The sequence below is a fragment of the Equus asinus genome, chromosome 14 (assembly GCF_041296235.1).
Source record: "Equus asinus isolate D_3611 breed Donkey chromosome 14, EquAss-T2T_v2, whole genome shotgun sequence".
Classification (NCBI taxonomy): domain Eukaryota; kingdom Metazoa; phylum Chordata; class Mammalia; order Perissodactyla; family Equidae; genus Equus; species Equus asinus.
Window position 1 is genome coordinate 37,748,816 of NC_091803.1, and position 17,008 is coordinate 37,765,823.

At 41.9% G+C, this 17,008-nt stretch overlaps 1 protein-coding gene across 9 annotated transcripts in view; it reads right to left on the reverse strand.

Annotated features, from left to right (window-relative positions):
- Positions 1–17,008, reverse strand: part of BFAR (bifunctional apoptosis regulator) — a 32,819-nt gene that overhangs the window by 3,908 nt on the left and 11,903 nt on the right. For all 9 annotated transcript variants that reach the window (XR_001402077.3, XM_044746607.2, XM_014866330.3 and 6 more), the window contains exons 3-6: positions 11,088–11,292; positions 10,183–10,352; positions 7,901–8,045; positions 1,148–1,321 (exon numbers count right to left, since the gene is read on the reverse strand). Coding sequence is in view for 8 of the 9 variants with exons in the window: in XM_044746607.2 (XP_044602542.2) it covers positions 1,148–1,321; positions 7,901–8,045; positions 10,183–10,352; positions 11,088–11,292 (694 nt within the window). In the remaining variant the exon portion in view is untranslated. The remainder of the gene's footprint in view (positions 1–1,147; positions 1,322–7,900; positions 8,046–10,182; positions 10,353–11,087; positions 11,293–17,008) is intronic.

Below are 17,008 nucleotides of genomic sequence, written 5' to 3' on the forward strand. Positions count from 1 at the left end.
TGCATGGGTAGCTCAAACAATTCCCTAAATTCAACCTCTCAGCTGTGGTGGAATAACAGGTCAGGGGAAAATTAAACACACACCTTGAAAAAGTAATTTTGGGGAAAGTAAAAAACTAATTACAGATATGAGGGGACAACTGACAAGAGTATTTAAACGACTCACAGGCATTCAGAAGACTAACGGAAGCTCAGCAAGCCTGCGCACAGTGGACCAGATCCTGAGTACTGCAGGAAGGACTCAGCCTGAGGAGGGGTGGGTGGCCGCGTTGAAAGGGGGTCAGGGCGTCTCTGTGCCCTGGCCCAGCAAGGGCGGGTAACAGCTGGAAGCTGGGTGATCAGAGGGACATGGCGCCAACAGGCTGATGAGCAGGCCTCAAACCACACCCAAGGCCAAGGTCAGGAAGGCACCTGATTGCAGTGCTTAACAAAGGGTCTTTGGAGATTTAGGAACTCCCTTTCAACACTTATGGGTGTGGATAATATACATATGATAATTCTATGTCCACGTGACTTTTTGATATAGACAGATCAGAGAGACTGCCCGAAGAGAAGCAGTGCAAAGGACACTGAGCTCAAATAAACAACCAGACAGAGAAACCACTGAGCCAATGCTGAAGGAATCCATGGGCCAAACGCAAGAACCAGGAGCTGTGGGAGCAACAGTCCCTGCCACGGGCCCTGCGGTCAGCTGATACGATGACGTCCATCAGGGAGAGGGACGGCGGCTGACTGTTCTGAGGCCTAAACGATGGCCACTAACCCTGCCTCATGGGAGGACAAATAATCATCCTTTGAGGATCCTCTTACGAGACAGAGTACGGAGCTAGAAGGCCCCTCAATCTACGCCACAGGCCATCTGACCTGTGCTATCTTCTTTTATAATCAAAGCAATGCTGTTTGTTTTGTTTTGTCTAAATGTTTCAAATGCAGAGGGTAGCTCCCCTCTTGCTCTGCAATGCAGGACACAAAGCAGGCTTCTGGGAGTGGGGAAGTTGCTGCTTTGCTTTCTTTTGTAGGTCTCTTCTTGCCAAATTTAAATGAAGGCTGGGCATCTTTCGCTCGTCCCTGACAGGCTGCAGCCACGTCTCCGGTATCACACTGCAGACCGGCGGACCGGCTCCACCCAAGGCGCTCCTCAGACCTACCAGCAGCTTGGTGATGAGGTCCTCCCCGGAGCCGTCTTCCGGTAGCGGGCAGATGGTGTGGATGAAGGGGAGGAAGGTGTCGGTGTAGTCGAACAGGTAGAGGTACAGCAGCCCGAGTCGGGGGGAACTCTTGAGGGCGTACAGCAGGAACAGGGACCTGCCCGGGTTCACGGCCTGCGGAGGACGAGGTGGACCCAGGGCCACATTACAACCATGGCGCCCAGCTCCCCACCCGCACGCCTTCCACAGGCTCACGCCCTTTGCCATCAGCCCTTTTTGTGTGGTTTGCACAAACAATGAATGAATGAATGAATGGGCAGGAAGAGGCGAGGTCCTTAATCTACTGGGCTACACTCTATAAAGATGTAATCTGTCTCCACGGCTGGGGAGGGGAGGGCTAGGAGAAGCCCACTCTTAGGCACAGCTGGTAGAACACAACCTTTCTGGGAAAGCAATTTTGCAAAGTGTATCAAAGAGTCTTAAAAATGTTTAATTTAGGGGCTGGCCCTGTGGCTGAGTGGTCAAGTTTGCGTGCCCTGCTTTGGCAGCCAGGGGTTCACCAGTCTGGATCCCGGGCATGGACCTACCACCGCTCAGCAGGCCACGCTGAGGCGGCGTCCCACACAGAGGAGCTAGAAGAACCTACAACTAGGATATACAACTATGTACCGGGGGGACTTTGGGGAGAAAAAGGAGGAAGGTTGGCCACAGATGTTAGCTCAGGGTCAATCTTCCTCACCAAAAAACAAAAAAACCCCTGAGATGTCAGATAATTAATTTTAAACGGAAAAGTTTAACTTACCCAATCTATTAGTGGGTACTACTTAATAAAAAAATCCGAAATAGAGAAGGCTCTATGCACAAAATGTTTCCTGCTGCACTGTGTCTAACAGAGAAAGAGTGAACTCTGCAACCTAAGTAATGGAGGCCCAGTAGATAGTTAGCACAGAAGCCACAGGGCCATTGAACAATGATTACGAGAAGCTGTGGGTAATGCTCATATCATGACGTTAGGTGAAAACAAGAGTCAAAGACAGGTAGCAATCCCATCTCCACAGGGTCGGCGCCATGCAGGCAAGGCCTGGTTCAGGCTGAGGTCCCTTTCCTAGAAGAGCGCCTGGCCACGGCAGATGCCACCCAGCATATGTGGGATGAACAGAGAAACCAAAGGACTGTTTAAACTGCAGAAAATTGTCTAGAAGAAAACAGAGCAAAATGCAATGGTAACCGTGTTTGAATCTCAGGTGGGATTACCAGCATTGTTCATTCTCCTCACCTTTGTCAATTTCGCTACAATTTTAAAGTAATTTAAAAACTACTCGATGCTACTAAGCATCAAATAAAATGGGCAAAAGATATGAATGGACACTTCACCAAAGAAGATCTAAGGGTGGCAAGTAAGCACATGAAAAGACGCTCAGTATCATTAGTCCTTAGAGAAATGCAATTGAAGCAGTGAGAGACCGCTGTACGCTTCCCAGGATGGGGAGGGGCGGGAAGGAGTGCTTCCAAAGGGGCAGCGGGCCACGCTGGGGAGTGACGGCTCTGTTCGCTATCTTGATTGTGCTGATGGTTTCACAGGTGTGTACGTATGGCAAAACTTACCAAATTGTACACTTTAAATATGTATATGTCAATTACAGCTCAATAAAACTGTTAAAACATATTCAACTTACTTGTGCTATGAATGGCTTACTATTAAATTTTTTTAAGTGTGATAATGGTTACATTGAAGAAGAGAGCCCTTCTCTTTAGAGATCCATACTCCAGTATGTAGAGGTAAACTAATGTGATGTTTGGATATGCTTTAATATAATCCCAGGATCGGGGGTGTGGAGAGTGAGTGGAGCGGTGCAGCTGAAATAAGAACGGTCATGAGCCAGTACTGCTTGAGGCTGGGCATGAGTACACTGTTCCTCTACTTTTGTATATACCTGAAATTTTCTTTTTTTTAAAGATTGGCACCTGGGCTAACAACTGTTGCCAATCTTTTTTTTTTTTTTTTCTGCTTTATCTCCCCAAACGCCCCCTGTACACAGTTGTATATCTTAGTTGCATGTCCTTCTAGTTGTGGGATGTGGGACACCGCCTCAACGTGGCCTGATGAGCGGTGCCATGTCTGCACCCAGGATCCGAACCCTGGGCCGCCGCAGTGGAGCGCGCGAACTTAACCACTCAGCCACGGAGCTGGCCCCGATACCCGAAATTTTCTAGTAAAAGATTTTTTAAAAAGGCCCAACTTGTGAAATGGCTGATTCCAGGTCCGGGGCAGGAAAGGTACAAGAGTAACTTGAACATCTTGTCACATGACAAAGGAAAGTATCAAAGACTAATGAGGCCACGTCAAAAGGACTTGCTAGCAAGTACCTTATACCTCAATCCAAAAGTTAAGTTTAAAAAAAAGGATTCAAAATAATTTGAAGAGAGTCCTACTCAAAAAAGATTGGATAATTTGAATATCAATTAGAATAATTACTGAAATGTATTCAAACACATCAAGAACGTTAAAATGCTCAGTTAAGAATGATCCTAAGTAAAGAAATTGGGGTCAAGCCTGGTGGCATAGTGGTTAAGTTCATAGGCTCCGCTTCAGCAGCCTGGGTTCACAGGTTTGGATCCCAAGCGCGGACCTAGCACCACTCATCAAGCCACACTGTGGCAGCATCTCACATAAAAGATAGGAAGACTGGCAACAGATGTTAGCTCAGGGCCAATCTTCCTCACACACAAAAAAAGGGGCTGGCTCCATGGCCAAGTGGTTAAAGTTCCGTGCACTCCGCTTCAGTGGCCCTGGCCTGTGCTTTTGGATCATGGGCAGGGACCTATTCCACTCATCAGTCATACTATGGAGGTGTCCCACATACAAAATAGAGGAAGACTGGTACAGATGTTAGCTCAGGGCTAATCTTCCTCACCAAAAAAAAAAAGAAAAGAAAGAAACTGGTTGTCTTTGGAGGATAATAGAGAACCAAATCATTATCCTGAAACTGGCAAATAAAGGGAAAGAATCAAGATTTTAACCTTCTTTCTGGTAAAAACTGTACTTAGGTAATCAAAATGGTTGCTGAGGGAAATTTTCCTTTTTTTTTAAGATGTATTTCAGCTAACAAATGAAGAATAACAGGAGAACTACAATATCACAATTGTGCAACCCCTAATGAACAAATGGATCTAAATGATGAATGACCACAGTGGCTGCTACCATCAGAAAGAGACAGACAGCTGGACATTATGAGCCTCTTGATCGAAGAAAACACCATGTGAAAATTAATATAGGGAAACCTCAATTTAAAATGGAGTCAGAAGGGGAGAAGGGGGAGCTCCCACGTAGGACCACCTAAAGTCAATTACAGGAAAGATGGACAAGCACAGACTCCAGCAGAAAGAAGTCGACAGGCAAGAGCTGTCAATTACAGGAAGAAATGTACATTGCATCCTAAACAGAAATCCACTACCCTGGAAACTCAGCCAATGAGAATCAGCACTGCCTGGAACTCTTGTTTTTCCCCAATGGGCTTTCCAGCCCCTCCCAATTTTCTCCTTTTTCTTTAGAAAATAACATTCCTCTCCCCTCTAGGTTGGATTTGCCTATGGTCTGTCATAGCATGCACAGCCCAAATTGCAATTCTTTGGGTATTCCTGAACAAACTCGTTTTCCTGGTAAAATAACTGGCTGTTATTTCTAAGGTTGACAACTACCACCATAAAGTAGTCTTGCCCAAATACCAACCCTAAAGGAAAGCAAGCCTCTAGACTGTAGGATATGCAGGGGACAAAGGGACCTGTTAGGGGACACTACAGAGAGACAATCAGCAAAATTCAAGATGTGGGATAACCACAGGACAAAATGACCTGGTTTCTTCAACACATAAGTGTACGGTGATGAAAGGGGGAGGGGCAACCTATAGACTAAACGAGTCTGAAGAGACACAGGCAAATGCGGACCTTGCTTGGACCCGGGTTGGAGCAAATCAACAGGAAAAAAAAAAAAGAGGCGATGTGGGATATTTGAATCCTGACAAATTATTTGATAATATCAGAGAATTACTGATAATTTTGGAGGGTACAAGGGTGATATTTTAATTTTGTTTTTTAAAAAAGTCTTTACTTTTTAGAGATTCACTCAAATATTTACTTATGAAATATAGGCTATCTCAGATTTTCAAAATAATCAGGGGTGGAGTAGTAGGGGTATTATTGAAACAAACATGGCCACGAGTTGCTGTCACAGTTATGGGTAAATAGCAGTTTTGTACTATTCTCCTGCTTTTGTGTTTGAACTTTTCCATAGTAAGATTTTAAAAAATCTAACTTCTAAAAATATCTTTGTATCCTAACTTAGGAGAGACACAGACATATGGAAGCAGTTCTTCACTCCAAAGCAGTGTTTCTCAATCTTTTTTTTCATTATAACCCCAAAGGAGCCTTTCAAAAACACTTCTTTCATAATTTCCCTCGCACCTCCATGAAATGTTAATACCACAGAAATGCTGTGTTATCCATTTACGTACTGTGGTCTTTTGGAGGGCCATAGATCACTCTAATATCTCAGACTTTCCAAAGGAACACAAGTGCCAGAAATAAAGTCTGCCTGCGTCCAGCCACATCACGGTCAGTACAAGAGAAAGGGAGATGGCCAGGTTACATATTTGTAGGTCTGGCGGCAGTGTGAGTGCTGGACTGAAATATTCCAACTCTTGGCGACTTCCTGTCAGATAAGGAGGAATGACCACCTGGTGAGGTGATTATGATGACAGCACTGCAGCGGGGAGCCCTCTCTTTCAAGTCTGATGAGAACAGTGGCATTCAGAAGGAGCTGCACTGCGACCCTAGGCTTGGAGGAATCTGATCACACGGCCTTTCAGCTAACGGCCCCATGGCCATCCTTGGAGAAAGGCTGGGAGCACAGAAGACTGACGGAGCAGGCTGACGAGATCCTGCTTGCTCCTACACCAGGGCCAGAATCACATTCCCATTCACCTGGTTAAAATATTAAGATTACTTTTACGTATTTTAAATAGAGGGTCATTGCTGGATACAGGACCCAGAGATGTTCTGCCAGATATTAAAACCCACCATAGGATTAATATTGGCTACAAAAAACCCAGAGTTTGACTGCATTAACAAAACTAATAATTTATGGTAAAAGAGAAGTATGGAATTTTTAAAATTAAAAAGCAACAGTAACAAAAAACAACAAACTTTCTACCTTAGGACCTCTATGCCTGTTCTTCAAAATTTTTTAACCTAGTGCTTTTTTTAGTTAAGTAATAGATGTACACAGTAAATGTAATTTTTTTCAAATGGCATAGAAATGTATTAAGTGACAAAATTCTCCTCCCATCCAAATCTCAATTCCCAGATGAAACACTGCTAACAGTTTGTGTATCCTTCCAGAAATTTTCTATGTATGTGCAAACATATAGATACAAACAAATGTGTGTATTTTCCAATGCGCTTTCCTTTATTTCTAGGTAACACCACAACCTGCGTCCTTCCTTAAGCACACCCAGAGTGCCTCCTCTCTTTGTGGTGGGTACACGTATGGGTGTCTGTATTATTTCCTGTTCCCGATAACAGGTTCTTTTCCACATGCTGCTATTACCAATGATGCTGCGGGGCACATCTTGCTGAAGGACTTTCTGTGACTCGGACATTCTGTTCTCGCTATGACTCTCTCCGTCATTTACTGAGGAGGAAATGGGCATCACAAGGCCCAGCTTGCTGGTGCTCCCACAGCCGGAGCGTCCTGGAGGAGCCTGACCAGGAGCCCGGGCAGTGAGCCTCCTGAGCCCGCTCTGAGCACCGCGCTACACTACCTGTGCTCTAAACGCAAAGAAGTGAAGCTGCGGATGAGAAAGTGGGTTCGGTTCACCTTTAAGAGTTATTGACAACCTGCTCTCCAGAGACGGCACCAATTGATGATCTGCAAAACACGAGTGCATCCTTCCTCATATGATTAAACATTCTCATCCTCGATAATACCATAGGTGAAAAAATGCCTTCTGCTTGTTTTAGTTTTCACTTCTTTAATTAGGGGTGAGCATATTTTCCCCATAAACTTATTGGTTATTTATATTTATTTTTCTCCATGATGTCTTTCTAGGGTATGCCGGTACATTACAGATATGCTCTAACTAACAAAAAACATACAGTGTTCGTTTTACAGTACAGTATTCGCTAAATCCTCTCTGTGAGGGAGAACCAGTTGGTGCAGCCACACTGAAGAGCAATTGTTCAATATCTAATAAAGTTGAAGACGTGCAATACTTGTGACCTAGTATCCCTCAGTATGTACCATAAAAAACTCTTGTACCTGAGTGTGAGAGCTTGCAAAGAATAGCCACAGCAGCAGTGTTTCTAATAGCAAAAATGGAAACAATCTCATCAACCAGAAAATACATAATTATTGCATCCTCGTGCAATGCAATACTGCACAAGAAAGACAGTGAGTGAACGAGAGCCACAGAGTCAGCTACTTGCAGAAGGATATGCTCAGTTCACGCCTCCCCCATGAAGGTGAAAAGCCCAGAGAACAACGCTCCTTGTGCCTGCAGAGCCCTACCCCTAAAGCCAGGAGGAAAACATGCCCAGGAAGAACGCACCGCCCAGCTGCAGGAGCTGGGCACCTCTGCGGGGGGAGGGGACATGGGGCTTCACCTGTGTCTGCGGTGCTGTCTTAAGTAATGAGCATGCAGACCATTGCTATCTCGGTCTTTATACTTTTTTCAATTAAAGAAATAAACAGTTCACCTTATATTCCCAGAGATTCTGGGGAGGTTTCACGCCTAGTGCTTTGACACGCTCCAGTTCCATGAGGATGGCTCTTCTGTGGCTGCTACTTTCTATGGTATATGGCGCCCTTGAAAATTCTTCCTCTGTCAGAGTTAAAAGCAATCTGCGGGGGGAAGCGGATAGGAGGGTATTTCTTTCAGATGATATACTGGGAGCAAACTTTCTAGTCAGTGACGTAAGGGAAGACACTCAGGATATGAAATAATATTAGCCACAGCAGACAACTGAACGCTTACTGTTTGCCAGCGACTATCTGAAAATACTTTCATAAGTCATCACTGATCCATTTAACAGTTCTGCAGGGTAGGAGGCATGATGACAATTTTGTGAATGAGGAAACTGGCTCGGAGAAATAAAGTGACCCAGCCAAGGCATACCTAGGTCTGTTTTGCTCGTAACCTCTGATCTTTCGGCTGTGCACTCTAACCTCTCACATATTTCTCTATTTTTTAGTGTGCGTATAGAAAAAAAAAAACTGGAGAGAAATCCAATAAATCATTACGACATTAGAAGTCATTGGTTTTGGGTAGTGATTTAACAAAAAAAATGATTATAGATCCCCTCTTTCTTCCTTTCATGAGGAAACATGAAGCCACGTCCATAGCGATTTGTTGTTAAAAACATCCCTGAGCACTAGCAGATGCGAGACCAGCAGGCACACACAACCACTGCTGGAGGAGTGTAAACTGACGTCCTCTGGTGGGTAATTTGATATTTCCTAAACTTGTGAAGGTTTATTCCTTTTGACCCACCAATTCCAGTTCTAGAAATCTATCCTCTAGCAGGAAGACAATTATGCAAAGCCAGATTATATTAGCTAGGTAGACAGATTTTTTTAAATCACAATTTGGGGGAGTGGGCTATTTCTCACAAAAAATAGACAAACTAGGAGCATTTTGCTTCCCCAAGGGAGAGTCAAGTGTTGAGGGCTCAGTTCAGTGGGAAGAAGTGACTAGGGTGGAAGGCGGGGCAGTCGGGCAGCCTGGCAGTGAGTGGACGACATGTCCACAACAAACGGGTCAGAGAGTGGCTGCTCCCAGCACTGTGTGCTGTTCTGTGTCACATCCCTACACAGTCTCTCCAAGGAAGAGAGGGACCGCAATGAAGATGGACAGTGCTCTGGAACGGGGTGGGAGGATTTGCTGATGGGCAGAAACAGCCTCCCCAAAGTCCAGGGGTTCAATTCGTGAGTTCCTCGTACCAGGGCACTTGCTACAATGTTATTTGGAATTGTCTGGAACAGGAAAAAGGAAACAACTCAAATGTGAATTGGTAGAGATGGATGAAATAGACTACAGTATACGCACATACATACAAACATGTGTATGTATACATATAAACACAGATCTGCTTAGTACGATCTATTTTCAGTTGAAATAAAGAAATGATACATGTGTAAGTCTGTTTAAACATTAAAAAAATCTGGAAAGATGTCCAGCAAGATGATACAGTGGTTTCTCTGATGAGTAGAATCACGAGGGTATTTCACTGCCAATATACTACAGTTCTACATTATTTTGAAAAATAAATAATAAATGTATGTTACTTTTATAATCAGGAAGCAACAAACAAATTAAAATGTCAATGACAAAAAATGGTACAGCCACTTTGGAAAGCAGTTTGACAATTCCTTAAAAAGTTAAATACAGAGTTACCTTATGACCCAGCAATTCAATCCTGGAGAGTACTGAAAATATATGTCCACACAAAAACTTTTACACAAATCATCATAGCAGCATTATTCATAACAGCCCCCAAATGGAATCCACCCAAATGTTCATCAACTGAAGAATGGATAAATGAAATGTGGTATAACCATATAATGGAATATTCTTCAGTCATACAAAGGAATGAAGCACTGACATGTACTACAACTTGGACGAACCTTGGAAACGCTATGCTAAGTGAAAAAGCCAGACGCAAAAGGTCACACATGGTGTAAGATTCCACGTATACGACATACTCTGAATAGGTGTACCCATAGAGACAAACTAGATGGTGGTTGCCCAAGGCTGAGGGTGAGCAGAAATGAAGATTGACCAGTAAAGGGTCGGCGCTTTCCTTTTGAGGGGGATGAAAATATTCTAAAACTAGATTGTGGTGATGACGTATCTATGAATATATTAAAAACCATTGATTGTACACTTTAAATGAGTGAATTTTACGGTATATGGATTATACCTCAACAAAGCTGTTTAAAAAGAAATTTCAGTGATGTGTCAGAAGATTTTGCTCCTCACCTTCCATTTACTCTTTCAGATAAAAATCTGTCTTTGTAGAGAGAGGCCCAAGGGCCCAGCTGCTCCAGCCAGAGGACAACTTCTTCTGCCGTCCATTTGGCCACAGGCTTGTGGACCAGAAGGTCGTGCTCAGATTCCCTGCTGCTCCAGTGAGACACGAGCAGGACCACCTGGGGAAAAGTGACAGGGACCTTAAAAAACACAAAGGTTAGAGACGCCAGTCTCTAAATGCATGAGCGTGGAGCAAAGAAGGGAAGAGGCTGAGCTGGAAGGGAACGATGGCAAGTCTCTACAGAGAAGCAGGGCAATGCCACTGCCACAGAGAACTGGGGAGCACAACTCTCGGCAGGCTCCTCTCTCTGCTGGTTGTCAGGCCGTGAGGGAACAGAGACAGGAACAGGACTCCTTGCAGGCACCCGGGAGCACTGCATCCTTGACCCCATTTAACTTGGGCAACATACCTGACTCACGTGCCTTTTCTATTGGAAAATTTGTAACATTTAGATTTTTGCGGCATGGAACTTAGAAAGTATTCTCTATGATGGAAGTTAGTAAAGTGCTGTGCTCAAGACTCTATCATCAAGGCAACATGGTCTCAAATTCCAGTTCTAACACCTTTGTGCACCTGTTTGCTCATCTCTAAAATGGGAATAATAATAGTACCTATTGAATAGGTTATAAAGAAGAGGAAAAGGGATAAAGTTAATATTTACTGGGCTCTGAATATTACATTGTCTACCAGAGTAAGCAACATCCCCAAAGAATCATGCAAGCCAGCAGATTTCAATGTATGCAGTGAATTATCACATGCAGTTATATCATCAATTGTCTAGATGTATTTCAACAGAAATGTCTTTAGTGGGAACTGTGGGCAGGAGGGGGGGCAGAGAAACTGATAAACTTACTGCCACACCAGTTAAAGCTGTGAGCACTCCGGAAAAGAATCCGCCCCCTCTCTGCTGATTCACTCGGCCAGTGTTGGGAGCTAAAGGAATCTGATCATTTCCATACTTCTGAAAGGCTGCAAGACTCTGGACTATGTCATTATTCTGCTGAATGTCTTCAAATCGCATTCTAATGGCATCAGGAAATAATTTTTCAATGGCATCCCTATGGAGAACAGAAAACAAATCACAAGACAGTTGTTTGACTAAATACACTTACAAAGTTTAGAGCCAAAACAAAACCAATAGTCAACATTTCATAATATACGAGTATTCTAGAAGAATAGACAAGAAGATTGGTTATGGTTCTGTCGATAACAGCAAAAAATTAGAAGCAACCTACATGTCCACTGTTAGAGAAACAGTTAAATAAAACATGGTATATTCATACAGTGGAACACTACATAGTTTTAGAAATGAATTTACTGCATATGACTGTGGATCAAGATGGACAAATTTAAGATATACATATTGTTGAATGAAAATTGTCAACTGTAGAACCATACAGATAGCACACCACGGATGTGAGAAAATACTTGCATTTCCTAATGGCACATACATAAGAATTTTTTTTAAATATGAAAGAAATCACAACTAAGTCATAACTGAAATTACTCTGAAGAAAAGGAAGGATTGTAATGTTAGAGGAGTGATACTGGCCCTGATATCGATTCCCCTACATTAAACCCAGCAGACAGGGGTTAAAATCAAAACACTCATCTCCTTTCCTTGCTTACTCCCTGGCTTCCTGGCACCAGAGTCCACCATCCTCCATGGAGACAAACAACCAAGGACAGCCACCTGCAGGGTCACAGACTCCCCCCAACCCACAAGCAGCTGCATTCCTTTCAGTCTTTAAAACTCCTGGCCTCCCATCTTTCAGGGAGATGAGACAAGACGAGATGAGATGAATTTGAGGGCTCACTCTCCTCTCCCAACTCATGTCACCCAAAATAAAAATCCTTTCCTTGCCATAACCCTGGCATTCCAGCTTTTACTTCGCCCCTCTTGTATGGTGGGTAAAGAACCTGTTTGTAGGCAGTAACAATCTGGCGAGCCAGCCAGGAGGGCTCTTTGCCCGTGGCTCTGCGGTCCCAGGCCAACTGGGATTTCCTGGGAAGCAGGCCAGCAGCTGCCTAGATGATTTGCCCTAGGGATTGTCCCCCGTACTTTCCGTCTGACATGGCACTGTTGGCCCTAAGGACTGTCCCGAGTACTTTCCGCCTGACACGGCACCGCTGGCCCTAGACACATTTTCTTATGGCAGGGAAACAGGTTCTAGATTTGTTTGTTTTTGCTTCTGGTGAGTCAACGGACTCAACCTGGAATAGGGAAAGTTGCCTTGGGAATGTCCGTGAACTTCCTTCCCCTCCTCTGGGGTGCTTTTCCTTCATGAAGGGGCCATCTGGGGTCCTTTCTGTTCGTGGATGGGCCATGTGGGCATGCATTCGGAGTGTGAAGAGTTGTAGGACTTTCTATTCTAAATCTGGGAGCCACTTCACTGGTGTCTGTTTTTTCTGTGTCTGGATCTGTGTGTCTCTGTCCATCTCTGTGTATTGGAATGAGAAACATGCTGTCTGTCCCCAGGCAGAGCCCACTGGGGCTGATTCTGAGTAGATGGTCTAACTGTGAAAATAGATGTTACTTCTAGCTGGGAAAGCTTCCCCTACACAGTATTATGAGACTGAGACTCGTTACTGGACTCGATGAAAGCTATGATTAGAGGTATAAGAGCTAATAAAATTAAGAGGAAGTTTTATAAAAATTGTTATATTTAGGTGGGCTTTGTGTAAAATAACTACATCTCTTTTGCCTGATTGTATTATAGATTACGTTGTGGGAATAAACATTATGTCTCACTGGGGAACGCTTCCCCTGCCTGATACTGTAAGGGCACATAAATCCACCCTTCAGGCAATGTTAATTAAACATGCTACAGGAGATCTCACTTTAAAATGGCCAAAGTGGGGCAACTTCAGTTTACCCAAACTGATGTATGTAATTGGAAAAAGCCAACTACAACGGGAAGCCTATTTTAATCTTTTGAGGTTTCTAAATAAAATCAGGAATACTTTACTGCCTCTTCAAAAGAAAATAAATAATTAAACACGCCAACAGCGGAAGCCAAATCTGCTGCTCCTCTCTCACTGAGCCTCCCCATTTCAACTCTCCCCAAACTCCTCATCTAAATTAAGCAAGAGAAAATAAGTAAACTTTTGAGATAATTTGGAATTTTAATGGCCATTCTGGGGAACCTCTGTTTCACATGAGTCCACCTTAAGGGTCACTCTTAAAAGAGAGAATTCAAAACCTCTCATAAGGAATGCAGTCTTTGACTAATATCAAAAAGCTTCTAAAAGACAAAGTTATTTAACATGATATAAAATAATCATTGGTAAATGGAAGCCTGTTTAAGTTTGCTGGTTTGAATTAAAATAGAGATGTCCTCAGAGTTAGCAGCAGTGGATAGAATGCAGACACACAGTCTGGCTTTACTGGGCAAATGAGCTCATGTCATCTCTGCTACAGTTTGTCAACAAAAGTAGTAACAGAATAATAGCTGATTTTGTTTAATGTCTCATGAGGTTTTTGTAGACTATCTAAATATAATTGTTGAGAACAGGTAAACCAAATAGATGTAAGAGGATAAAAGTTTTCGGAGAAAGTTTTTAACAATAATTATGTACTCTGACATATGTACCTAAAACACCTGAAGACGGCGGCTAACGGCTTTAACGCCACACAAAGTTTCTGAGAGTAATCTTAACATAATTGTTGGGAACAAATAATTTAAATAGATAAAAACGGGTAAACGTTTTTGAGTGCAATAATTATGTTTTATGGTCTGTGTACTTGGAAAATAGCTTCCAAATTCTTTTTGGTAACTTAAAAACTTCGGAGTTTTACTAACTTAAGTTAAATGATAAAATCTGTTGAGTATCTGGGTCATTTTCAGATAGGATGGAACACAAACATTATTGCTGAACATGTCTAAGTTCATCTACTTTTGACTTCTTATTACAGAGAAGCTAAAAAGTGTTTGGGTCTATTAAACACATCTTGTCTTTTATTACCATGAAGTAACATGTTTCTAAAAATTATTAAAGGTGTTTGTAAATCTGTCAAGCCACAGAATGCTAATGTAAAGTTTATAATTGCTTACTTGGTTTTTACTTAGAAATTAAGGTTTCTAAGGATTAAAGATTCTAAGCAATATATATAATTAAAGCTACTAAAAATTAATTTTAAAAACGAGATAAATTCTGAATGTAAAAAAAAGGTTATAGAAGGTTTGTGGGGGCCAGCCCAGTGGCGCAGCAGTAAAGTTCACACGTTCCACTTCGGCGGCCTGGGGTTTCCCTGTTTGGATCCCTGGTGAGGACCTATGCACCACTTGTCAAGCCATGCTGTGGCAGACATCCCACGTATAAAGTACATGAAGATGGGCACAGATGTTAGCTCAGGGCCAATCTTCTTCAGCAAAAAGAGGAAGGTTGGAGGCAAATGTTAGCTCAGGGCTAATCATCTTCAAAATGGAAGGTTTGTGAAACAAAAATTGTGAAAAGAGTTTTATACATGGTCAAGTTGGCTAAAATTAAAATGAAGTCAATGAAGTAAATAAGTTTAAATGTCAAAAGTAAACTGGGACAAGGCTGGCCCCATGGCCAGGTGGTTAAGTTCACATGCTCCACTTTGGCAGCCCAGGGTTTCACCAGTTCGAATCCTAGGCATGGACATGGCACCACTCATCAAGCCATGCTGAGGCAGTATCCCACATAGCACAACCAGAGGCACTCACAACTAGAATATACAACTACGTACTGGGGGTTTTGGGGAAAAGAAGATGATAAAAAAAGAAAAGAGAAGATTGGCAACAGATGTTAGTTCAGGTGTCAATCTTAAAAAAAAAGAAAGTAAACGGGTACAAAATTAAAATTTGGTCTTCTCTTTGTTAAATGGGTAATTTTCCTGAACTTTTAGTCTGCTCTTCGTAATAAAATTATGAAACGTTTTTCCTTTGAGTAGTCTACAGAAGGGTAGGGATTTTGTGTTTTATCAAAATAAATTTCCTATATTGTTTTTATTAGGTCCTTAATCATAGATGCTAAGGTTTTTCTTACAGCTAGTTAATTCTCTGCATTTGCCTAAAATTCTTTAACTGTCACCATGGTTAAAGGGATAATTAAACATTGTTTCATAGGGACCTATGACATTGTATTGGTAAATATTATTGATATGTTTTAAAAATTGTATAACATTACTAAAATTCTGATCTGTCCTGATTATGTCATAATTCTGGTTATTTTAAACTGTTATGTGTCACCAAATTAGCCAAATTCTTTGTCAATTGCCATTCTTGGGTCTTGTTGTTTACAGACACTTATTGTTTCACTCTCATGTTTTTGCAAAATATGTTTCAGCTTCAGAAAAATTCATGGAAAGGACTCTGGCACTTACTCTAGAGTACAGGTTTCTAATAAACTTTCAGATTATGAAACTGAGCTGGATAAGAAATTACAGAATTCTAACAGAGAAACTGATGGCCTCATGAAACTGCCATCAGAAGATCAAGAGTTGGTTACATGAAACTAAATGAGCTGATAAGGATAATTATAATTTTTTATGACTTTTATTTGAAATATTGTTGATTTTTTGATATTTTGTTTTGTTTTCCCAGATTTAAAAGAATTTTTTTCTTTTTTCTCTCATGCTAACTATGACATAGCAATTTGATAAAATTATACCTTTGTGAGCAAAACTGAAACATTTATCTTCTTCTCCCTACCTGATCCCTCCAGAATTTGGAAATTCTTAGTGAGTAAGTATTGTTTTCACAGCAATATAGTTGTTTGCATAAGTGCAATAAGAATCTGTTCTTCTTATAACAGGACACAATTGAAAACATTAGTTATAATAGCAAGGCTTTAACTAGAATGTCATATTTGAGGAAAACATATAGACTCAGATATGACAAGACAGCTTTTGAGGAAGAAAGGCTGACCTTTTAGAATAAAGCCACTTGGAAATATTGGTCTGGTACCTTGCTTACAGGGTTCCCAGTAACCTGGTAAGGTTGAGCAAAGAATGTCACTCCCTCTGGCAGGTGCAAAGAACTCTAGATATTTTGGGGACCTCAGAAGAAAGGAATTCACCCAAATCTGTAGGTATTGCAGGCAGAGTCTGATGACAAGATCTGGGTCTGGCTTTCCTGGCCTTGAGAGGCCTTTAAAGTTCAACCTGAGATTCCTTATAAAAAGTTCTAGCAAAGCAGATTTAAAAGAAGGCATATAACCAATTACTATTCTTGCTGCATTTATGTAAATAATTGGGCCAAATCTGTTGAAACTAGACTTATTTTGCAACCCAGTTAGTCTTAATTTGGCTGTCCTTGGTAAAATTGAGGGTGATTTTAGAGAGAAATTATTTCAATAAAAACTATAATATACATTTATAAATACTGGATTTTGGTTCTATCAATTGTCTTTGAGGCTTTTGTTTTATATCTGTTAACTGGACTGGATCCTGAATTCTTCTAGTCTCCCAAAATATCTGGCAACAAATCTCCAAACTAACATTTTCCATTTTTTCCATCATTTTCATCTGAAATCATTAAAAACTAAACCTGCCCTTTTTCCTGTGCAAACTGAAGCTGTAGGACTTGATATAAACTTAAAAAGATTCATGCCTCCTGCTATGTAAGCCTCTCAGAAAGCTACCTGAGTGAGCAATGATACCATCAGAGACATTTCAAACTGCAAAAGATGCTTTGACCCTGATCTTAGGAATCTTGACTGGCTGCCCCCTGGGCTCAGGAACTGGTTTATAATTTGCTCCAACCATTAACCTTGTTTTTCTCTTTTTGTTTCTCTAGAAATGCTTCT